At 41.3% G+C, this 22,435-nt stretch overlaps 3 protein-coding genes across 6 annotated transcripts in view; 1 reads left to right on the forward strand and 2 right to left on the reverse strand.

The window, feature by feature from the left end:
* myh11a (myosin, heavy chain 11a, smooth muscle) overlaps nucleotides 1-12,080 on the forward strand; it is a 30,387-nt gene extending 18,307 nt beyond the window's left edge. For 2 of the 3 annotated variants that reach the window (XM_053336075.1, XM_053336080.1), the window contains 28 exons: nucleotides 114-287; nucleotides 457-571; nucleotides 903-1,096; nucleotides 1,553-1,674; nucleotides 1,799-1,868; nucleotides 1,964-2,124; nucleotides 2,358-2,466; nucleotides 2,668-2,799; nucleotides 3,006-3,212; nucleotides 3,339-3,476; nucleotides 3,573-3,696; nucleotides 3,820-3,991; nucleotides 4,167-4,379; nucleotides 4,533-4,677; nucleotides 4,775-4,981; nucleotides 5,080-5,184; nucleotides 5,299-5,451; nucleotides 5,693-5,941; nucleotides 6,168-6,380; nucleotides 6,468-6,680; nucleotides 6,797-6,958; nucleotides 7,582-7,710; nucleotides 7,796-7,884; nucleotides 7,979-8,102; nucleotides 8,190-8,398; nucleotides 8,675-8,783; nucleotides 8,893-9,065; nucleotides 9,977-12,080. In XM_053336075.1, the coding sequence (XP_053192050.1) occupies nucleotides 114-287; nucleotides 457-571; nucleotides 903-1,096; nucleotides 1,553-1,674; nucleotides 1,799-1,868; nucleotides 1,964-2,124; nucleotides 2,358-2,466; nucleotides 2,668-2,799; nucleotides 3,006-3,212; nucleotides 3,339-3,476; nucleotides 3,573-3,696; nucleotides 3,820-3,991; nucleotides 4,167-4,379; nucleotides 4,533-4,677; nucleotides 4,775-4,981; nucleotides 5,080-5,184; nucleotides 5,299-5,451; nucleotides 5,693-5,941; nucleotides 6,168-6,380; nucleotides 6,468-6,680; nucleotides 6,797-6,958; nucleotides 7,582-7,710; nucleotides 7,796-7,884; nucleotides 7,979-8,102; nucleotides 8,190-8,398; nucleotides 8,675-8,783; nucleotides 8,893-9,065; nucleotides 9,977-10,106 (4,341 nt within the window). In that variant the 3' untranslated portion in view covers nucleotides 10,107-12,080. Of the gene's footprint in view, nucleotides 1-113; nucleotides 288-456; nucleotides 572-902; nucleotides 1,097-1,552; nucleotides 1,675-1,798; nucleotides 1,869-1,963; nucleotides 2,125-2,357; nucleotides 2,467-2,667; nucleotides 2,800-3,005; nucleotides 3,213-3,338; nucleotides 3,477-3,572; nucleotides 3,697-3,819; nucleotides 3,992-4,166; nucleotides 4,380-4,532; nucleotides 4,678-4,774; nucleotides 4,982-5,079; nucleotides 5,185-5,298; nucleotides 5,452-5,692; nucleotides 5,942-6,167; nucleotides 6,381-6,467; nucleotides 6,681-6,796; nucleotides 6,959-7,581; nucleotides 7,711-7,795; nucleotides 7,885-7,978; nucleotides 8,103-8,189; nucleotides 8,399-8,674; nucleotides 8,784-8,892; nucleotides 9,066-9,447; nucleotides 9,477-9,976 lie in introns of all 3 variants that reach the window. The other variant, XM_053336088.1, reaches the window with a different exon arrangement.
* Nucleotide 12,081: 1 nt separating this feature from the next.
* On the reverse strand, nucleotides 12,082-16,753 carry LOC128375722 (nuclear distribution protein nudE homolog 1-like). 2 transcript variants are annotated; one of them, XM_053336135.1, is made up of 9 exons: nucleotides 16,628-16,753; nucleotides 16,117-16,244; nucleotides 15,832-15,985; nucleotides 15,199-15,347; nucleotides 14,872-15,008; nucleotides 14,002-14,178; nucleotides 13,827-13,912; nucleotides 13,580-13,734; nucleotides 12,082-13,059 (listed from the first exon to the last, which is right to left on the reverse strand). In XM_053336135.1, the coding sequence occupies exons 2-9, from the start codon at nucleotides 16,200-16,202 to the stop codon at nucleotides 12,966-12,968; spliced, it is 1,038 nt and encodes a 345-aa protein (XP_053192110.1). In that variant the 5' UTR covers nucleotides 16,203-16,244; nucleotides 16,628-16,753; the 3' UTR covers nucleotides 12,082-12,965. The 2 variants fall into 2 exon arrangements, with proteins under 2 accessions (XP_053192110.1, XP_053192119.1); XM_053336144.1 differs by having other exon boundaries at nucleotides 16,117-16,212; nucleotides 16,628-16,736.
* A 1,631-nt stretch (nucleotides 16,754-18,384) lies between these two features.
* LOC128374411 (pannexin-1-like) lies at nucleotides 18,385-21,466 on the reverse strand. Its single transcript, XM_053334676.1, has 6 exons — nucleotides 21,286-21,466; nucleotides 20,038-20,159; nucleotides 19,719-19,918; nucleotides 18,789-19,290; nucleotides 18,540-18,699; nucleotides 18,385-18,437 (listed from the first exon to the last, which is right to left on the reverse strand). Exons 1-5 carry the CDS (start codon nucleotides 21,464-21,466, stop codon nucleotides 18,550-18,552), a joined length of 1,155 nt encoding a protein of 384 aa, XP_053190651.1. The 3' UTR covers nucleotides 18,385-18,437; nucleotides 18,540-18,549.
* Nucleotides 21,467-22,435: the final 969 nt, after the last annotated feature.

Genomic DNA, 22,435 nt, shown 5'->3' on the forward strand with positions numbered 1-22,435 from the left:
TTATATAGGTTTACCCAAATAGGTTCATTACAGTGTTTTGTGATATAGTGTGATGTATTATGGATTTATCACATTGTAATGAATGTGCAGTAATAATTGCATATCCTCTGCAGAACAACCCCCCAGGCATCCTGGCCCTGCTGGATGAAGAGTGTTGGTTCCCAAAAGCCACAGATGTCTCCTTTGTGGAGAAACTCGTGAACACACAAGGGAACCATTTGAAATTTGCCAAACCGAAACAGCTCAAAGACAAGACAGAGTTTTCTATCCTTCACTATGCTGGAAAGGTGAGGAAGTGCATGATATCTTAAAAGCATGCTATGATATATGCCTTTTAAGATATAAAGCCTCTCCTACTCAGGGTAAAAAATAACACTGCTTTGCTGATGGCTCAAATGTCTTTAAAAATTCATGTTACAGGGGTGCTCAAATAAATCAAAATTGTTTTGCCTATAGGTGGACTACAACGCCACAGCCTGGTTGACAAAGAACATGGACCCTCTAAATGACAACGTCACATCGCTGCTCATGAACTCGTCCAGCACATTTGTGCAAGACCTCTGGAAAGATGGTGAGCTCTAACATAGTTTAACAACACTGGGTTGAATTTGTATGTAAAATAATCATCGATCAGCATAGATTACAACAGTTCTTAATATATTTCCCTCTTTGCTCATGTAGTCTCATGTGTTATCTCACTGGTACACGAGACTACATCTTAACTTACAATGCTATGTCACTGCTGTGATAGTAAGACTTGTTTTCATAAATGGTAAGCTATGGTTTTAAAAGTTTGTACATCTCATTTTAAAGATTGCTTTAGCTCAAACACACATAGACCTTTCAAGATGACTAAACACAGTGTTTTGTCCATTAATGTGCTGATGTGTTGTGTGTTTCAGCGGACAGAGTGGTGGGCCTTGACACAATAGCCAAGATGACAGACAGCTCGATGCCGAGCGCCTCAAAGACCAAGAAGGGAATGTTCCGTACAGTGGGACAGCTCTACAAGGAGTCTCTCGCCAAACTCATGACCACACTGCACAATACCCAGCCCAACTTTGTCAGATGTATCATCCCCAACCACGAGAAGAGGGTAAAGAAAAGCAAAGTCTCTCGTGGCAACAATCTTAAGTGAAAAAATAACTTATGTTAGTAGTGACATTGCTTTTGGAGGGCAGGACAGTGCCTTTATGTGCCTGTCTAAACCCCTGTGGTAGACAGGTGACCTGATGAGGTTGTACCCAACCTATCGTTCTCCCTGTGACCTTGAGTAGGACAAGCAGTGCAGAAAAAAGTGTTCAAATGATGTTTGAAGAGGAAATGCTGTGGTCTATATTAGTATTTACAACCTTTCCTGTTTTGTATTTGTTTCATAAAACTTGTTATTATAAAACTGACATTTTTAAGGCACAATGAGCCACAACATCACGGATTTAAATCCAACCCCAGGCCTTTGTTGCATGTCATTCCCGTCATTTCCTGTAAGCTGCCTCTAGTTAATGCATAAAAATCCCCCCAAAATACCTTAATAAAATGTTGTTCTCCTCAGGCAGGGAAGTTGGATGCCAACCTGGTCCTGGAGCAGCTGAGATGTAACGGTGTGTTGGAGGGGATCCGTATCTGCCGACAAGGATTCCCCAACAGAATCGTCTTCCAGGAGTTCCGCCAGCGGTGAGTTGGATCAGATGGGATTCACTGACATGTATTCAGTGTATTCAGTTTATATAATATAATATAGTATTTCTGTAGACCTCTCAAGCCATATTAAGCGTGACATCTCTCTGTCTCCTCACAGTTATGAGATCCTGGCTGCAAGTGCTATTCCCAAAGGATTCATGGATGGCAAACAAGCCTGCTGCCTCATGGTAAACTTGCTGTAAATCAGTTAAAGATGACATGACACAGCTTTTTTTGTAGCCGTCAACAACTTGTCTTTTTAACCAATCTCCTGTCTGTGCAGATCAAGCATCTGGACTTGGACCCAAACCTGTACAGGATTGGACAGAGTAAGATCTTTTTCCGCACAGGAGTTTTGGCACAGCTGGAAGAGGAAAGAGACCTGAAGATCACTGTGATCATCATTGCTTTCCAGGCCCAGGCTAGAGGCTTCCTGGCCAGAAAGTATGAACATACAAGATCTCACACATACTTCACCCTCTAATAAGTTGTATAGTTTGCTCTCACAAATTTAAATATCTCTTGTTACAGACAGTATTTTGACCCTTTATGATGTAATTGTGTAAGGAGGCTTTTAGAAACCTTTTGTACTTCTTTTCTTAGTTGCTGTTTATTGAGATATTGTACCCTTTTTTATTATATTATACATGATATATTGGTTTCATTGTATTTTAAAGGGCATTTGCCAAGAGGCAACAGCAACTCACAGCCATGAAAGTGATCCAGAGGAACTGTGCTGCCTACCTCAAACTTAGGAACTGGCAGTGGTGGAGGCTCTTCACAAAGGTCAACTAATCAGTCTGCTTATTAATGCAACAATATCACAATACAACCTTGTGTTTTAGGCTCTGGTTGTATGTTTAGTTGTATGTTTAGTATAGTCTTAGAATAAATTATTTATTTAGGAACCATTTTAGAATTACAAACTGTACATTTGCCTTTAGCCTATTTTAAAACTTTGATGTTGGCCACCCTTCTTACCAACAGGTCAAGCCTCTACTGCAAGTGACCCGCCAGGAGGAGGAGATGGGTCTGAAGGACGAAGAGTTGCAGAAATGCAAAGAGGTTGCCATAAAGTTTGAATCTGAGCTGAAGGAGATCACCTTGAAACACACATCGGTAAAGTGTTCATGACACAAACACGTTCTTAAACATTCTTTTGCTTTCACGTGATGTCACAGCTACCATCAGAGACTGTTTTGGGATGTCTATTTGAGTTGGGTGTGTTAAATCCAGAAGTAAAAGTAAGTCAATAGCTATAGTAATAGTAGTCTACAAGAGATCTACTGATGATGAAGTTAAATCCAATCTTTTCCTGTCTATAGGTTTTGGAGGAGAGGAACGCACTGCAGGAGCAGCTTCAGGCAGAGACAGAGCTGTATGCTGAGGCTGAGGAGATGAGGGTCCGTCTGGCGGCTAAGAAACAGGAGCTGGAGGAGATCCTCCATGAGATGGAAGCAAGACTGGATGAAGAGGAAGAACGTTCTCAGTCATTGCAAATTGAGAAAAAGAAGATGCAACAACAGATGCAGGTCTAGATATCAGTTTAATTGTCTATTGTTGTGTTTATAGTTTATTTTATTTTGTTTAAAATTTATCAGCAATCTGACAATGTAATGTAGAAATGGCAGAAACTGAGGGTACAGTTTTTCATGTAGGAATTGGAAGAGCATTTAGAAGAGGAGGAAGATGCCCGTCAGAAGCTGCAGCTTGAGAAGGTTACTTGCGAGGGGAAGATCAAAAAGCTTGAGGATGACGTCATAGTGATGGAGGACCAGAACAACAAGCTGCTGAAGGTAAGTGACGATAAACAGTGTTGATCAGAGAGGCTTTATAGGTAAATAACTTACTAAGAGAGTAGGAAAAATGACCTACTTTGATGATTTTTGTAGGAGAGGAAGCTGATGGAGGAGAGGATTGCAGACTTCAGTACCAACTTGGCTGAAGAAGAAGAGAAGTCGAAGAACCTTACCAAGCTCAAAAATAAACACGAATCCATGATCTCTGAACTGGAGGGTAATCATCTTTTATGCATTTTCATGTCCCATGACCATTTTGATTTCCTATACAAAAATATATAAAGGGCAATATTGTATCCAGTTTGAAGGTTTAAATGCTAACTGGCTGCTGTCTTTACAGTCCGCTTGAAGAAGGAAGAAAAGGGTCGACAGGAGCTGGACAAGGTTAAGCGTAAGCTGGAGGCAGAGTCAAATGACCTACAAGAGCAGATAGCTGACCTGCAAGCCCAGATTGCTGAACTCAAAGCACAACTCGCAAAGAAGGAGGAGGAGTTACAGAATGCCCTGGCCAGGTAAAGTCTGGTTTCTACTCTGGATTTTATTAATTATTTACCGTATTATTATTTATCTTAAATAAATAACATTTATTTATCTTGAATCCACAAAAAGCCACACCTCCTATATACAACTACATCAATATATGTATCATGCATATCAGTATTCTCAACATTTCCTTCTATCTTTCAGGTTAGAAGATGAGACAGCTCAGAAGAACAACGCTCTGAAAAAGATCAGAGAGCTGGAGGGACACATTTCTGACCTGCAAGAGGACCTCGACTCCGAGCGGGCGGCCAGGAACAAGGCTGAGAAGATCAAACGGGACCTCGGGGAGGAGCTGGAGGCCCTTAAGTCTGAGCTTGAGGACACCCTGGACACCACTGCCACCCAGCAAGAACTAAGGTTGGATATTCAACACTGAAGAATGTTTGAGCAGATTAAATAGATGCTAAAAGTTGCAACTAACCAAGTAATCCTTACAATGCTTATTGAAGATAGAGAAGATTTTCATGTTATCCACTCAACATCTGGGTAATCCATCCATCTGTTCTGCAGAGCCAAACGTGAGCAAGAGGTAAACCTGCTGAAGAGAGCCATTGAAGACGAGAACAGAACCCACGAGGCCCAGGTACAGGAGATGAGACAGAAACACACCCAGGCTGTGGAGGAGATCACAGAGCAGCTGGAGCAGTCCAAACGAGTAAGGCATCATTTTTTGATACAGAGCTACAAAATACTCATTCGGTTAGTTTGTGTGGAGTGGACAAACTCACTGATCTCTTATTATCTTTCCTCAGGTGAAGTCAAACCTGGAGAAGGCCAAACAGGCTCTGGAGAAGGAGACGTCTGAATTAACCATTGAGGTGCGCTCATTGGTCCAAGCCAAACAAGATGGGGAGCACAAAAGGAAGAAGTTAGAGGGTCAAGTGGTAGATCTGCAGTCACGCTTCACTGACAGTGAGAAGCAGAAGGCTGAGCTGGGAGAACGTTGCTCCAAGATCACGGTACACATTTCCATCAATATTGTGCACAGCAAGCAAAAAGTGAGAAATTTTATGTCATGTATTCATTTCTCAAAAACACCATCTTTATCATCTTACAGATTGAACTGGAGAGTGTGACAAACCTACTGAATGAAGCAGAGGGTAAGAACATCAAACTGAGCAAAGACGTCAGCAGCCTTGGCGCCCAACTACAAGACTCACAGGTAACTGGACTTCAGCTTTTTGCAGACAATGCAGTCAACATGTAGCCTTTCCTGTGCCCACCTTTCCTGGTTCCAATGAAATATTCTGACCTTTGACCTGATGTGCTGCTACAGGAGCTATTGGCTGAGGAGACACGTCAGAAGCTGCAGTTCTCCACCAAACTTCGGCAAGCGGAGGACGACAAGAACAGCTTACAGGAGCAGCTTGAAGAGGAGATGGAGGCCAAGAGGAACGTGGAGAGACACGTGTCCACCCTCAACATCCAGGTCAGCCTTAGGGTCCCTAATTTACATGTTAATTGAAGTTGGAAGTCAAAAGATTAAGAGAATATGAAGAAAAGTTAGTCTTACTGTAGGTCGTAAGCAAGTGGGAGATCTTAAAAAATATATTCTAGACTTTGGAATATAAACAACTGAAAAGAGGCATCCCCAAAACACATATTTTAGTTTGTGGTATGTTTGTTTTTTTAATAGTCAGCATCTTAAAATAATCTTTATCCATCTACAGCTGTCAGATTCCAAGAAAAAGCTGGACGACATGACAGCAAACATCGAGCTCCTGGAGGAAGGCAAGAAACGTCTGCAGAGAGACTTGGAGTCAGCCAACACCCAGTTTGAGGAGAAGGCCTCAGCATATGACAAACTGGAGAAGACCAAAAACCGTCTGCAGCAGGAGCTGGAGGACACACTGATGGATCTGGACAACCAGAGGCAAAACGTGTCAAACCTGGAGAAGAAGCAGAAGAAGTTTGACCAGGTCAGCTTTTTTCACTGCAGACTATTAACTCACTGTATTCATAATTTTATAAAATGGTATCAACAATTAGACATGAAAAACTATAAATAACTTAAATCATTGCTACCCAAAACAAAGTAATCGACTGCAATGCTGCTTACATTACTTTATCACTTCACTCCAAAATGTTTGTTCAAGACCATCACAAACCATTTATCTGTGATTCTTTGATCTGTTTGGCCTTCAGATGCTGGCTGAGGAGAAGAGTATTTCCAGTAAATATGCAGATGAGAGAGACCGTGCCGAAGCTGAGGCCAGAGAGAAGGAGACTAAGGCTCTGTCCCTGGCGAGGGCTCTGGAGGAGGCCCAGGATTCCAGAGAGGAGCTGGAGAGAGCCCACAAGGCCCTTAAGGCAGAGATGGAGGACCTGGTCAGCTCCAAGGATGATGTGGGAAAAAATGTAAGTGCCAGAGAATTCCACTGAATGGCATCTTTTTCCATTTTAGGCCAAAACATGGCTGCTAATTTGACAATGTATTGATGGCAGGTCCACGAGCTGGAAAAGTCCAAGCGTGGCCTGGAGGCCCAGGTGGAAGAGATGAAGACCCAGCTGGAGGAGCTGGAGGACGAGCTTCAGGCGGCTGAGGATGCTAAGCTGCGCCTGGAGGTCAACATGCAGGCTCTGAAGGCCCAGTTTGACAGGGACCTCCAGGGACGCGATGAAATGGGAGAGGAGAAGAAGAGACAGCTTGTCAAGCAGGTAAAAAGACAGTAAAACATTTGTATTCTCTAACCAGAAGAAAACAATCTGATCATCCATCTCAGACTGTTGCACCAGCTGCCTCAGTAATCTAGTAATCACTAATCTGATCACAGGTTCGTGAGTTGGAGACAGAGTTGGAGGATGAGCGTAAGCAAAAGACCTTGGCAATGGCAGCGAAGAAGAAGATGGATACAGACATGAAAGATCTGGAGGGACAGATTGAGACGGCCAATAAGGGACGAGAGGAGGCCATCAAGCAGCTCCGCAAGCTCCAGGTGAGAGTGAAGGGATGAAATAAATGTAGATTCTGTACATCAAAATACTGTACAGACAGTTTCATAGTTTTATTATAACTGCTTTGTGTATGGTTGGAAATATCAGATATCAATATAGTATATATATATACATATATATATATATATATACATATAGTCAGTTTCAGTTTTCTAGGCTATCACAACTTACAGCATGTGTGACAAAATGATTTTTTATTTTTATTATTTTTTATTTATTTTATCATCAACTGCTTTCTCTGCCATTTTTACTGACTTGCAAAGTGACCACTCAGAATACAGTGGATATGTAACTACACTTCACTGGTACTTTGAGGCCGTGTTCATGTGCTGGAAACATGATGTTTCTGGGGAGCATTTTGCTAAAAAAAATGTGAATATATTTGGCAAATAAAATGAAATATTATTTAGTTTTTATTGAATGTAAAGTTTCTTGCTCAATCTTTATACCAAACACATAGTTAACATTCAATTTTACTATGTTATAATTGTCACTTTGTTTCCTCTTTTTGTTTTTCATACTTGTTTGTATGTTACTGTTTTTTTAATTCGACCGTCATTTGACCTCATCTCTATGTCTTCCTCTATTTCTCTTTCCCCACCAGGCTCAGATGAAGGACTACCAGAGAGAGTTGGAAGATGCCCGTGCTGCCCGGGAGGAGGTGCTGACTACTGCAAAGGAGAGTGAGAAGAAGGCCAAGAGCCTGGAGGCTGAGCTCATGCAGCTGCAGGAGGTAACACTGTTGATTCCTAACAAGGCCGTGACTTGTTTGAGAGCAGCAGCTTGAAGAAATGGATTTATCTCTAATATGTTTCCAGGATCTGGCTGCTGCCGAGAGGGGGAAGAAGCAAGCAGAGGCTGAAAGAGATGAGCTGTCCGATGAGCTGGCGAGCAACTCCTCTGGAAAGTGGGTGTAGATTTCACTCTTACTTCTTTGTCTGTGAAGCAACTGTGGTGAACAACATAACATATTTTATTTCTGCCATGCTGCTTGTGTGCAGGTCAGCCCTGGCAGATGAGAAGCGTCGGCTGGAGGCTAAGATCTCCCAGCTGGAGGAGGAGCTGGAGGAGGAGCAGAGCAACATGGAGATCATCAACGACAGGCTGAGGAAGAGCACACAACAGGTGAAGAGTCTGGAGCAGCTAGACCTCATCTGCCCCGCCTCCCCAGTCTCCTCTGTTTCATGCTAAAGGCGTGCATTTCCTCCACAGGTGGATCAGCTGACCAATGAGCTGCAGACGGAGCGCACCACCTCCCAGAAGAACGAGAGCGCTCGGCAGCAGATGGAGCGCCAGAACAAGGAGCTTAAATCCAAGCTCCAGGAGATGGAGAACCAGGTCAAGTCCAAGTTCAAGTCCTCCATCAACGCCTTGGAGGCTAAAGTGGCACAGCTGGAGGAGCAGCTGGAGCAAGAGAACAGGTCAGGGCAGATATGAAATAATATTGAGTTAAAGTGAGTGAAAAGTAATTTTAAAATGTGGTGGTTTTATGTGATTTCACACAAACTATATTTTAATCCATCTAAAACCAGAAATTCATCTTCATGTTCCAGTAATGTCTGTATCATTGAGATCAATAGTAGTGGTGTTTGTGGTTCACTTTCCACTGTCATTGTTATCGCTTTTGTCTCCATGTTTCATCCTTTGTTTTAAAAATTATACTAATATTCTCTCTGAACTCTTCTGTCTTTTCTCAGGGATAAGCAGGCAAGTGCCAAGACTATACGCCAGAAGGACAAGAAGCTCAAAGACCTCATTATGCAGGTGGAGGATGAAAGGAAACAAGGAGAGCAGTACAAAGATCAGGTACGATCATTTAACACAGCTACACACAAACACTAGTTTATACATGTTCTTTTGCACACTGACGTTGACGTTGTCCTAATCTTGCATGTGTCCCCCGTTCACCCAACAGGCAGAAAAGTCGAATACTCGCATGAAGCAGCTGAAGCGGCAGTTGGAAGAGTCGGAGGAGGAGTCTCAGCGGGCTACAGCCGCCCGCAGGAAGCTGCAGCGGGAGCTGGATGAAGCCACTGAGGCTAACGATGCCATGAGTCGTGAGGTCAACTCTCTCAAGAGCAAACTCAGGTAGCAAAATGGGCCAAAGGAGTTCTCTCTCTATGTGTATGTACCTTTCTTTCCTCTCAGGCAGGAAGAGTATTTTCTGTTCTCTGTTCTTCCATTGCAACTTTAAACGTGTGAATCTACAACACTGCACAGAAAACTGCAAAGGCACACATAATAGAAGGGTAAACAGTATCTTAAGGACACATACACAATGTGCTAAATATGAAGTAAGAACATTGAAACAAAAAAAAAACAACAATTCACATTAGACTTTGTCAATAAACACCTCATCTACAGTCGTCTTCAGAAGGTCGTAAGCAAACATTTCAATCAGAAAGATGAAATAGTTTAGTATCAATAATTCTGAGCACAAGCAAAACAATGGTGTCCATCTCTATTGCAGAGGCAACCCTGAACCCAAGGAGTAACGCAGTAGGTACCTCTGGGCCTAAAAGTTACCCCATCACCATTTCTTATTAACATGCCATAACTTTTCATTCCCTGCGCACATGCTTGATTCTGTCATTTCTTCATTGAGCCTTACTGAGAGAAATATGGCTCATCAGCTGCCAGTGATTCAAATCTTTTTTAATGCACAGAAAATGATGTAGCAAGTGAACTTGGCACTATTCAGACACTATAGTAGCCATATTTATCTCAGTGCTTGGTTTAATTGCCATAAACCAAACTCATTTTCTCCTGAGCCAGGGGTCAAATGAGTTAAAAACATAACCGGCGTGCATTACCAATAACCAAAGCACAACCTGTACATTCTGTTTCATTGATTTCACCTCATAGTGTGAAACACCCGGGTGGTTTTCAAACAAACCTTAACCAGCTCAGGAACTGTCACGCATCTGCATCTGCTCCTCTCACTGGTGGCCGTGTGTTTTTGTGTTTGTATCTGCGTCTGTGTCTCTGTGGCATTTTAGGCGTGGAAATGAGCCCTCCTTCAGTACTACAACTCGGCGTATGGGAGGAGGCCGAAGGGTAGTCGAGGATGCTTCGGAGGAGGAGGCAGACACCCAAAGCGACTTCAATGGAACCAAGTCCGCAGAGTAAAAGGACGCCAAATAACCAGATATCAAAATTACCTACCAGGGCAGGCCTGCCGCTTAAAACAGAATAACTTCAAATCCTGTTATGTTATCTAGTTCTTCCACATCACATCATTTCCAATAGTGTACTGATCTATCTTCTTGTTTCAGAGCACATTTTCTTGACACAAAACAATCAGAAGGACTTGATTTCAACTAGGGGAGTTGTTTCAGTGGCTCTACTGATGTGTGATGTGCTGTTCCTTTTATTATTTTTTTATTTACACTGTTTTGTACTGCACTGAATGACTGATACTTTGTTATGCAAGGTTTTGTACACAAAAACAGGTGCCTCTAATTATCACAATAACCTGCCAGCAAAGCCTCGGGTCTCCACAATTTGTCACCTTAGGACTTAAAGCAGAGACATCCTGTAAATGTATGGATCTGTAACTCTTACCAGCGACTGTCGTCCTGTTGCCTGTGACTGCTGTTACTGTTCCAGAGCAGCGCTGAGGTGGTTTATCAGATTGGAACTGAGGAAAAATGATTCTCTATCCAATCTACCTCCAATCAGTGCTGCCCTTTGTATCCCAATGAAGTAATATTTAGCAATTCAACATTTTCTAAAGTCACCGTTTTATATTATTTGCACCTTTCTTGTGGCCAGATTTTTAAATTAATTTTTACACAAGTCCAGTAACGACAGAATGTTTGAGGTCAGAGAAGGTTTAAAAAGGTTTATAAAAAAATAATAATAATGAGCCAGATTTCTGTTGGGCAATAACAACTTCATTTTTCACTTTGCCCAGATTTACTGTACATGTTTTAAAAGCCCCTGATCACCTTAAACCAATTCTCATTTGATAATGTTAAATGTAATCAACTGATGTTTACATGACACAATTTTTATCTATTAATTGTTGAACCACCTGCACAAGAAATAAAGATCTTTAAAAAAAAAAGTCGTGATTTTCTCCCTTTTAATGTTTCAGTCTCAATCAGTAAACGATGTCATCACAACATAACATTATTCTCATCTGTTCAGTTCAATAGAAAAACAACTGCAAACCAACAGGATCAAGAGTTGGGTATAGTACCTCAGGCACATACAGTTAAAAGTCCATACACACACACACAAGCATATTTGCAGAGATGCTGCACACAACAGCCAGTACACAATGGATATGGGTTACAATTTACAGTCAAGCACATGTTTTAGTTCAAAGACAGCAAAGAGGGGCAGGAACTCTCATATGTATGAATCACACACCTGTAGGCTACAGTGCAGAGTACAGTGACGACTGCTGCATAAAAGATGAGATTAAGATATGTACTGTGATGTCTGCTTCATGAGCTGCTGGATGGCAGTAGTGACAGAAAAATTCTCAGGGAAAACATCACATTAAAAGGGTTCATCGTTCTACTCCTCCATTCACAATCTCTCTTACCAAAAAGGCAGTAAACAAGGGTATTCAATATAGGCTCTATTTAGCTACACAAATATACTATGAACTGTGCTTATCTTTGACCTGTTAAAATCTATTATTGCTTTATTTTTTTCTCCAGCCTGTCCACCATATAATTCATCTCCCAGACAAAAAAAAAAAAGGAGTCATTACTATACATTCAATAGTGCACTTGTGCCGCTCTAAAAATTCTACAGTCAACTAAAGTCAGTAAACAAAATCTTTGTAAAACATAATCATAAATTTGCAGCAGGACAAATTAAAATTGCTGAGGCAGAAAAAAAAGCTGTTCCTGTTCTTTGCACTAATAAGTCTTGCCAACTGAGAAAATAATTAAGTCTGCAAAAACAAGTCTGTGCAATCGCAAGAAGGGGAGGTGATGAAAAGGAGCTTAGTCAAACTCAATTGGACAACTACGGTGTGAGATTTGTTAATCCAGACTGAAGAAACGTGTTGTCCCCCTCATCTCTCAACAGCCTGGCAACATGAAGACTAGATGACCTATTTCTGGATTTTAAATGATGTGACAAAGCAAGGCCTACAGACTGAAGAGGTAATAAAGACGCATGAAGGCAGCAATGGCTAAAATACTAAACACCAATTCTTCTTCACGGAAGCAACTAATTCATTATCAATTTAACATTTTTGTAGCAGGGGAGAATATTGAGTTTCCTCTAGAAACAAAAAGGGGGGGTTCATCTTTTTAACCAACAATATCTAACTCATTGCTGGCTAACAGCTAAGCTAGTAATTTACAAGTTAACTGATGGCAATGTTAATTAGTGCTACATTACTGTCAGAGAGGGTCAGGAAGGAACAAAGAAATCAACATAACCCTTTACTTTTATAATTGATATAATTGACCTGTTATTCATTTATCACAGCTTTGGTTCAAGCTTGGTCAAAAACACAATATTTGTACATTCAAAGCTTTTCATAAATGACAACACAGGTTCTTGGTCCCTCTATCAGTGTCTCTTCCAGTGCCTGCAAATAATATAAAATACGACATGATCAATGGACAAGTGCAGTAAGGTTTGTTGTGTGGGAATGGGTAATATGTTTGTAGTCGATCCATCACAGCAAAGCTAATCAGTAGACACAGAAGGATTTGGTTAGATGCTACTCACCACACCGTCAGACATACAGTATAATATAAGAGTGAGCAGTAGGTTCTGCTTTACACAAGCATTAGTGCTGCTTCCTATGATATGGTAATACTAGCCCGAGGCTGCAGAAGTCCATATGTTGTTTATGTGGGGCATGGAGCAAGGACGAGGTGGCAACAAGGGAAGACAGCTCAGTTTTTAAAAAAGTCCAGTTGCTGTGGTTTATTAAGGAGGGAGGTAGAGAAGGAGTCAGGGTCAGGTTATGGAAGGAAGGAGGGGCGGGGGCGACTCGCCCGATTTTTTCTCTCATAGCAGGATCTTGACTCCTCCCTGTGGAGACTGGGTACCCTGGGAGAGCCCTCTTGGAGGAGCAGGTCCAAACTCTAACCGCTTCACTAAACTGCAAGACAAGATGTAGCACATACACTCATGAGTTAACCTTAAATTCATAAGAGTCTTATTCTTACGTCATATAAAATCAAAATTGATAATTGCTTCAGGTTTAGTGACTCAAGTTATAGTCTGACATTTATTAGTATGCAATTTTTAATATCTACCTTACTGTGGGATGGTGCAGGCATGCCTTAATTTGCACATTTGACAGGAGAATGTGTTCAAATTAATATTTATTTAACACTCTGGTTATTATTTTCATAGTTGTCTATTCTGACTGTGGCTCACTTTAAATTTGATTAGAAAACTTCAACTTCAGCAAAGCAAACATGGACCCAGGTTAAAAAACCCAAACCAGAACAGTGTTTTATTATAAGCTATAACATTAAAGCTTATCATAATACACATGAGCTTGAACCTGTTTGGGTTCAAACTCCTAAAGCAGAAAGCAGCATTCTGTGAAATGATTGAGTTTTTCCAGTGATTCCTGGAAAAACTTCAGCCTGTGCTGCTGTAGATTTCTTCACCTGTCGTACTGAGGAGGTGGGCTCATGCTGGTAGCTTGGACATCAGGGGCTCCTTCTAAACCAGAAGGACTACCAGGGCCAGCTTGAAGTGCCGGTCGGATGACAGATGTGTCATATACAAAGTCTCGACATGATGCCAACTTGGTCTCCAGATTCTGACAAAGATATTAAAAAACACAAACTTATAGTGATACGAACAACACGTATATTCATTTGAAAGCTGTAGTGGTATAAATAAATGTCTTACTCCAACTTTTCTGAGCAGCTCCCCTACAATGTTGAGTGCAGATATTCTAGCAGACGTAGTGAGGGGAGTCCCTGTTAGGCCATCACCTAAAACATAAACATGAAGTATGTTCATACAAACTTTGTATATTCATGTATTACTGCAGTTATTATTGCACTCAACAAAAGCTATTCACCTCGTCGGATGCTGGAAGCGGGGGGTGTGACAAATGAGCTAATAGGTTTGGAGGGTGTGACAGGGATGGTTGGGTTAGTAGCCGAAGACCCTGACAGATCTGTTCGATCTGTGTCTTTGCCCAGGCTGCTGGAGGGCCGTCTTTCCTTCTGACGCACAGCCAGCTCCTGACGAAGGTCTGCCACAAACAGGAGAAACAGATAAGGACCTTTCAGGAAAACCATCTGGACACTCTTGAGGTGGCCGTGATTCCCCTTTAAGGGAATGTTAGTTTGTATTGTAATGTCTTTTCATTTTTCTATATGAAAATGGTGGAAAAATTGAATAAAAACAGTTGATCACAAAAAAAGGAGAAACCGATGAGGTAAATTACTTAAGATTCCACTGGATTTTCAGATCAGAGAACATTTTCAAATTCAATCTGTACTGAAATCTGCATTTCTACACAACGATGATACTTTAAGGCCCTAAACCACAAAGTGGAGGTCATCAACAGAGATCCATCATAGTTAATGTCACTATAATGTTTTTTTAGTAAGTTTTAAGTTTTTGCAAATTGATTTTTAAACCACAATGACATTTATGTAAAACAGTGGCTGTCCTGAAGGAGGAAACAAGGCAGTTCAAAAATGTAAAGTATAGTTGCTCAGTACTAGATGGGCTAAAATAGAAAAAAGCATTGGTACAGTACAAAATCCAAAACCATTATAGACAGGAAGGATATACAGGTTAGGGCATGAAATAGACACAGGATTTGTTGAATTAACCTAGCTATCAAAATTCACAGTCAGTCATGAGTGCCAATTTATAGAGAAATCAGCAGTTCTTGTAAACTTGAGAAGACACAGTGAGTGTACGTTTGTGTGTGTACCTCTGGCTTCGTCCTTGAGCCTCTGAACAGACTCGAGCAGGTTCTCCTTCTCATCCAGCTCGCTTTCAAGAAAGGCATTCCTCTCAATAACGTGGTTCATCCTCTGTTCAAAGTCCTCCAGAGACATGATGGTCGCCCTGAAAACAGGCAGATGGGGACGGATAGAGCAGTAAAGGTTAACACCACTGGATCATAATGGAAAATGGTTAAACGTGTTAAAGCTGTTATCTGTTTTTGGAATGTGCATCGAGGTCAGGGTTAGCCACATGCAAACCACTAAAATTAGTGATGACAGCCCTCTGAGAGATAATGGCCTAAGACACTGACCTTTTAGTCCTCTCCAGGTCATCATTGGACTGTTCAAGCTCTCTGATGTATTTCTGTAGGTGATCTCTGACTGCTCTGGTCTGTGCTAGATCTTCCTCCATGGTCGAGATGTGCCTCAAAGCATCTGAATGCTGGGATTCAAACTTCTCCTACAAAAAACACACAGATATCATATGAACTGATATTAGCAATGCCAGCTTTGATGTGCCATTACACATTATTAGTCAACGCATTCATATTTCAATAACAGGGTCTGTTTGGTTTTATGACATTCACCAAGACAAAGATCTTTTTGAATGTTCTTTCTCTGCCTCCTTGTCCCCAACAACCTTAAAGCAATCAGGGGTTTTTAGCACAAATCCTGCATTCACTTCCTCCATTAAATGTTCCCTTCCCCATGGACCACTGAGTAAAAATAGCAGTCAGCTGCTTTATAGCTTGGCAGCAATTTTAGCAATTGTCTTAGTGGCAATGGCAAAGATATGCTGAATTTGGGTTGCATAATAGCTGTGTGTGTGTCTCTTTGACTGAGAGAAGGTAGAATCTTCTTCATGTCACTAACTGGAACACTGGGGTGTTGTCCAGCTCTGTATGGGGCCAAAGGGAACTATTTAAAAAATCAAGGTGCCCTACCTTTATGTTTTCCAGTTCCATACGGAGTCGGTTGTTGTCTAAAAGCAGGTCTTTGTTTCGGCCTTCACACTGCTTCAGCTCAGTTTCCAGTTCTGCCTCATAGTCTCGACTCATCTGCTGAAACTCCTGCAGCTCCTCTTGTGCCTCAGCAGCCCTGATGACAACACAAAGTTTATCACCAAAAATGACTGACTCGCCATGCTGTATGACATGTGTATCAACACGGCTAGCACAGAATATGTTAGGAGTAGTGTTAGTCTTTATGTTGATGTCTAATAAGGTTACCTTTGCTCGTGTCTCTCTGACTGCTCCTTCCAGAAGCTCAGTTCCTCTTCTAGGGACGCAAACTTATGTGTTGATGGCTCTACCATGTCTGCTGCTCTGAGTCAGGATGACGGCGCAGGGAGACCAATCTACAATGTAAATAAGTACATTTTTGACGTTGTCCTTGTCTGCCGTAAGAGTATCGACTTCCTATCCATTCAAATCACAGAACTGTTACCATTAGCAAACGCTAATTAGCTCATACTAATAAACACTGTCGTGCATTTTGTCATTGTACACTAAGGCTGAGACATGTAGTAACCACGGTTAAATGTTTTGCATTTCCTCTTAGCACGTAAAGACAGAAAGTGAAACATTTGCTACTTTTTGAAGCTAACATAATTTAAAACTGCATATACCGTGAGCTATTATTTATGCTAAGCTAATATAGCCAGCTAGCTAAGCTAGTTAGCTAACTGTGCATTGTATAATTATCCCAACCGAATAAAAATGCTAAAGCAAACAGACTCACCTGCATACAAGGAAATTATTAAAACATACGTGGGCGATACGTTTCAACGTCAGGTTAAATGTTCCAGATTTGTACTACGAGTAAACGAGACTTCACCAACTAATCTCTCATTACGTTACTTCGTCTCTCCTCTCTGCAACCAAATACAAACCAAGCTGCGATTCTCGAACGCTATTGGTCAACACAGATGACGACAGAGACATTTTACCCAATCAGAGCAGTGAATGATCCTGATGCCTTGGAGGGCGGAGCCCTGTTTCAACCCAAAGTAAAGTAGTCTGTGATGCTGCTCGAGGAACAAGTGGTATCTATTCACACCACCCAGTGTTTGACGCTTGCTTGACAAACGTTTTATGACAGGCGTTGATTAAATTAAACTTAATTTAGTAAATGGTTTCATATTCCATCAGCTCATACTGGAAACATCAGTCCAGTCCAGTCCCTTGCATTCCAATATTGTGCCAGTTTTCTTATTAGGGCACAAAAGCCATGTGTATAAAGTTTGATTTGATTATGGATGTTGAAATTAGATTGGTAATATCTTTGTAAAGTGCTTCACTTCCTTCTACCATTCAGTCTTTTCAGGTCATCATCCCTCTGCAAGGTTTATGGAGAAAAACATTCACTATATAGTTATATGATACTGACCATGAAGATCTGAAGTATTACAATGAACACTTCTCTTCCTCTTCTTCTGCTCAGTCTTGATTTTTTTTTTGTTATTGTTTGTTTTGTTTATTTGTTTTATCCACTGTAAAGCGTCCTTGGGTTTGTGAAAGGCGCTATATAAATTACACCTATTATTATTATTATTATTATTATGTCTATTAAAATTCAAAGGGCAACCTGCATTGAGTTGGTGTGACCTATATTTTTAATCTCTAGGTGCCACAGCCACATCTCTTAGCTGTATTAGTTTGGTGTGGTCTATATTTTTAATCCTCCATTATGTGCATTACCAAAAACTTAGGGAGAAGAAATTGGAACCATGGCATTCTGAAAGAAAAAATAAAGGACCCATGATGGCCAAAGTTGCCTTACTCCAGACAGTAATTGATTAAAATATTTTATTTCCCCTCAACAACATTAATTCATATTTCATGTAAAATACAGAGCCACCATCAGTCCATTGGTTTGGATAGTTCAGGTCTTGTGTTACTTTCAACATGCACATAGTACATAAAGAATCACATGCTTTACAGTTCAACTCCCACAGTCCAGAATGAGCTGCTCCAGCCGTTCTTATAATACCTAACAAGTCATATTCATATTATGCTTACTTTGCATGGACAAACTTTCATCAAGCACAACACCTTTTTACAGTCAACTAAATACATCTAAACTCATTCTTCAGAAAGTTAAGGGCAGGAAATAGGCTGTTGCACCTGGAAGATTAATATGCAGCTTTCAGTACCAGGAACATGGCTTACATTAAAAATAAAGATTGGAAGGCATTTCAGATCCTGAGAAAAGTAGCATGAACTATAGAAAAAATAGAAACATAGAAATGTCCTTTCAGAAATAAAATAGAAGGTCTGCAGTCACCAGCAGATTGTCTCAGACCTAGGGAACCTGTACTTGAAGTTATAAAGCTTTCACATGTTTAAAAAAAAAGACATCTGAGAAGTGAAACATCTATCAGTCAAACTACAGACTGTGTGACTGAGTACAGACTTCTTCTATTTTGGATAAAGACTATACTCCACCACCACCTGCTCAGAAAAAAGTAAGTGCACAGGTTCTTCTTTTCCATCTCCACAGGCTGTATCCTTCTGGTTAAACCAACCTTACAGTAAAAAGGCAGTGAGATCTAGGAGGGGAAAAAACAAATGAAGGTGAAATCTACCATGCAATCAATTCATGTCACTGAAAATAAACAATCTCCATTATAAGACTAAATATTGTCCCTCACCTGAGAGGAGTTATGCTTCAGACTTATTAGTGCTTTTGGTGTTCTTTCGTGAGCACGGCTTCTTGCTGTCCAACACATCCGTCTTCACCTGTCCCAGAGTTCGTAATAGGCACATGGTGTCAAACCCCTCATCACCTGCCTCTTGCAACAACTCCAGCACCTGTTAATAAGACATGTTACTTATTTTTCTATGTAATTAACACATTTTTATCACCACACTGGGGCTACAGTGTTTGTGTTCGGACCCACCTCAAGACATTTAAATGATTTGAGTTCGCTCAGGTTCTCCTGCAGGAACATCAGATAGATGCTGAGGTCATTGTAGAAGGGTGTGACCACACCCAAGGCACCGAAGCCCGGTAGCATCTCATATGGCCGGAGGAAGCTGGAGCTCTGGCGCGCTGGTCCAAGAGCAGAGTACACCACCAGCGGAGTAAGAAGCACATACACCCCCAGGTTGATGTAGCTGAGCAGCCTGAAGACACCCACCGCCACAAGCTTACACTGGACAGCTGAAGGCACCATGCTGTCGTTCTTCAGCACTCCTGTGCGCATGTCACAGGGAAACTCGTCGGTGAGTGAGGCCAATCGGATGTAGTAGCCAAGATAGAGGCAGGCCAGCAGGAGGATGAGTAAAGTCAGGCCGCGGCATACCAGGTACTTTACCACGAGAGAGTGAGAGAAGCGCTTAGTCTTCAGGTACTGCTCCACTAATGGGTATTTGAAGCAGCCCTCTGTCAGTTCCAGAGCACTGCGGCAGAAAAAGCCACATGGACACATTACCATAACAGTAGGAAAGGAAGGAAGGAAACATCTAGAAAAAGCACACTTCAAAACGCCCCATGCAAGACTCTTCACGACCAGTCTGATACTAATTGTCAACAAAAATAAAAGACAGGCATGCTTCCAGACTTTTCTAGTCAGTTTCTATTCATTAGTGTCCGCCACAGCTTTCAGTTTAATATCACCCGTAGGGGGCATCAAAGATATAACAGTTAGAGTACTAGATTTAAACTATTTCCTGCCAAAACTGGAGAGTTCAAAGGTCAGGATGGCTCATTCAATATATTTAAAATACACATGGCCTGCCAAATTTTATTTCCTCTCAGACCTTTAAATAAACTTTTTTTTTTGTCTAATAGTGAGTAGAACTATGGCAGGCGATCACATGGTGTTTACCTCGGTGTGTCCTCAGGTCCATCCTTGTTATCTAAAGTCGCAAGATTCTTTGCCAGTCTGATGGCCTGATTGTAAAAGCGGTCGAGCTCCTCCATGATGAAGTTGAGGTCAGAGGAGAGATGTGGAGCGGCAGTGAAACGCCAGAACAGGGCAGGGATGTACATGAGGATGGCGAGTGAGAGCAGGATGTATGGAAAGAACTGAAGGAATCACAACAAGCGGAAAAACAGAACACTACATTAGCAAAAGGAGATGAAAAGTAGCTTCAATTACTATGTAGTAGACACAGAACATGTGGGGAGAGTAAAGATGTTTGTACCTTGTGAAGCCATAGTGGTGAACTGTCAGCTTGTTGCTGCACTGCTGCCCAACAGAAAGAGTCCACATACGCTGCCTGTCTCCAAGAGAAGTTAGTGGGAGCAAAGCAGCTGATCTGGGTACCTGGAAGAAAAAGAAAAAGACACATATTTTGATGATTCAGCAAAGAGAAAAAAAATAAAACTACAACAGTTGTCAGCCTTCCATCTTCTTCATTCTTTTCCTAATTAAGCTGCTTTCAGAATACTTTGTGCCACTAATTCTGGCATTGTCTTTAATGGTGGAGGAACAATAGGTGGTTCAGTCAGGGAATTCACAAATGACCCAGTTAGTCAACAGACAGTAGCACTTTTGGCAGCATAGGAGCAGTCATATTAAGATAACACATTGGTGCTTTAACCACACAAACTGAGACAATCCTCACAGCAGAAATATATATATACTAGTATATATATATATATATACTATACTAATATACTTTCTGTATTAACCAAATATGACATACAGTACAATAATACAACATGGACGGAATCACCTTATTAATATTTTATAATAAACACAGTTGTCCCTATTCATTTCATTCTTTCCTTAGCAGTACAATAAAAAATTCTCTTATGGTTCTGCAGTTAACCGCCCTGTCTGTCTCTGTAATTGTCCTTTAAGATGACAGCTACAACAGATGGTGGACAAGATTATATAGAGTGGCTAGCTGAAGGAAATATAATATGTTGTTTATAATAAAGATGGAGTCATGGAGATGGAGAACAATAATTTGCAGGACATTTAACTCATTATAATTAACCTTTTTGTTCACCAGGGCTCTCATCTCATTAGATTATCACTGGGGGTTTTTTTGGTTTACTGAGTGGGGCAAATATCTACCAGCCACTTGCATGTGTTACCAGCATTTGACTGGTGTCTGCTGCTAATTTTGTGCCTTGAGCGCATGTCTGGGCGTGAGATAAGGAGAAAGGGTGGAAACATAAACCACACCTTAAGTATTTACACCTCTCTATTTTTGGCTATTTACTGAATGTAAATCCCCTACATGCATGACTGCACAAGCCCCCATCGCATAGTTGAATCCACGGCTGTATAACTATAACCTGTTCTTTTAACTTGAAATACCCAGTTGCTATGGGGTAGCAGAGGGAGGGAGAGCATCAAAATAACAAAAGATGAAGGTTTCACAGAATCAGATGATGGAGGCTACTCTTCAGAGGATGCTTACAAATTCTCACCAACTCACCGACTGACACCTCTTGGGCAAACGCGAGTGAGATGAGAAACAGAGGCAACCCCACCGCCAGAAATGTGACTATTTTGTCCGCCGCCAGCTCCAGACGCACGCCTTTGTACTTCGCCTCCGTGGGGTCCTTCAACAAAAAGTCGGAAAAAACGTATTCGGTGGCTACGTGGGCAATCGCCATGACGGACGGGAACAAAAAGCCGGTGCAGTCTAAATTGATAGATGAGTCTCTTTTCAATTGAGACGAACCGCGTTTGATGGGTTAAATGGTTAGAGACCCCCCCTGGCTTGCAGTGGAGAGATGTGAATAATGTGTAAAAACACGGAGCTGTTATTGTTCACCCATCTCCACTCTCAGCTGGGACTGATGGTTGAACCTGCTATGTGTCCCGTTACTGTACCCCACACCCCGCAGGCAACAGGGGGGCGCCGACCCCCTGCCAGTCGGTAGAGGGCGCTACTACTACGCCTCCATATGTCCATAGTCAATAACATGATAGCCATTCATTTAAAGTGAACACTCACCATTTAGGTAGGTTCAGAGCCATAGAGCCTATGGCGCTGGGTAGGTCTATTAGTAGTCAACTTTTACATGTTTGGGATTGTGTTTCCTTAATTTAATTTTTTTGGAACTTGTTTGTAGAGAAGGAACAATATATATGATGATGTAAGCAGGATGTTTTGAGTAAATAAAATGTTATAAAGTATGCTGCAACAGACAGACAGAAAAAGATGGAAGAATTTACTGAAATGATTGAGTAATAAACAATATTAAAGCCTGCTTGAAAAATACAGATGTGTTCCGCATCGCAGGAAAATACTGGCAGCAAGAAAAAGCAATACAAGCAATTCATGTATTTCCATACATGAATAAAGCGTTATGGCAAGTGAGAAAGTTTGTACCAAATGTGGTGAAACTCATCTTTGGCCAAGCGTGTACATACACATACATTAGAAATGTGACACCAGTTTAAAGGCTCCTAGTGTTACACAAGATAACAGGATAATCTCCACAATCAGAAATCTACACAATGGCTGACTTCTGAAATCGTTTCTGTGAACAGGATAGCAATAGTGCAAATAAGTGAAGAGTGCAAGAAGTGACGAGATGAATATGAAATGGTTATATTAAACATATTAGTATACCGCC

The sequence above is a fragment of the Scomber japonicus genome, chromosome 2 (assembly GCF_027409825.1).
Source record: "Scomber japonicus isolate fScoJap1 chromosome 2, fScoJap1.pri, whole genome shotgun sequence".
NCBI classification, from domain to species: domain Eukaryota; kingdom Metazoa; phylum Chordata; class Actinopteri; order Scombriformes; family Scombridae; genus Scomber; species Scomber japonicus.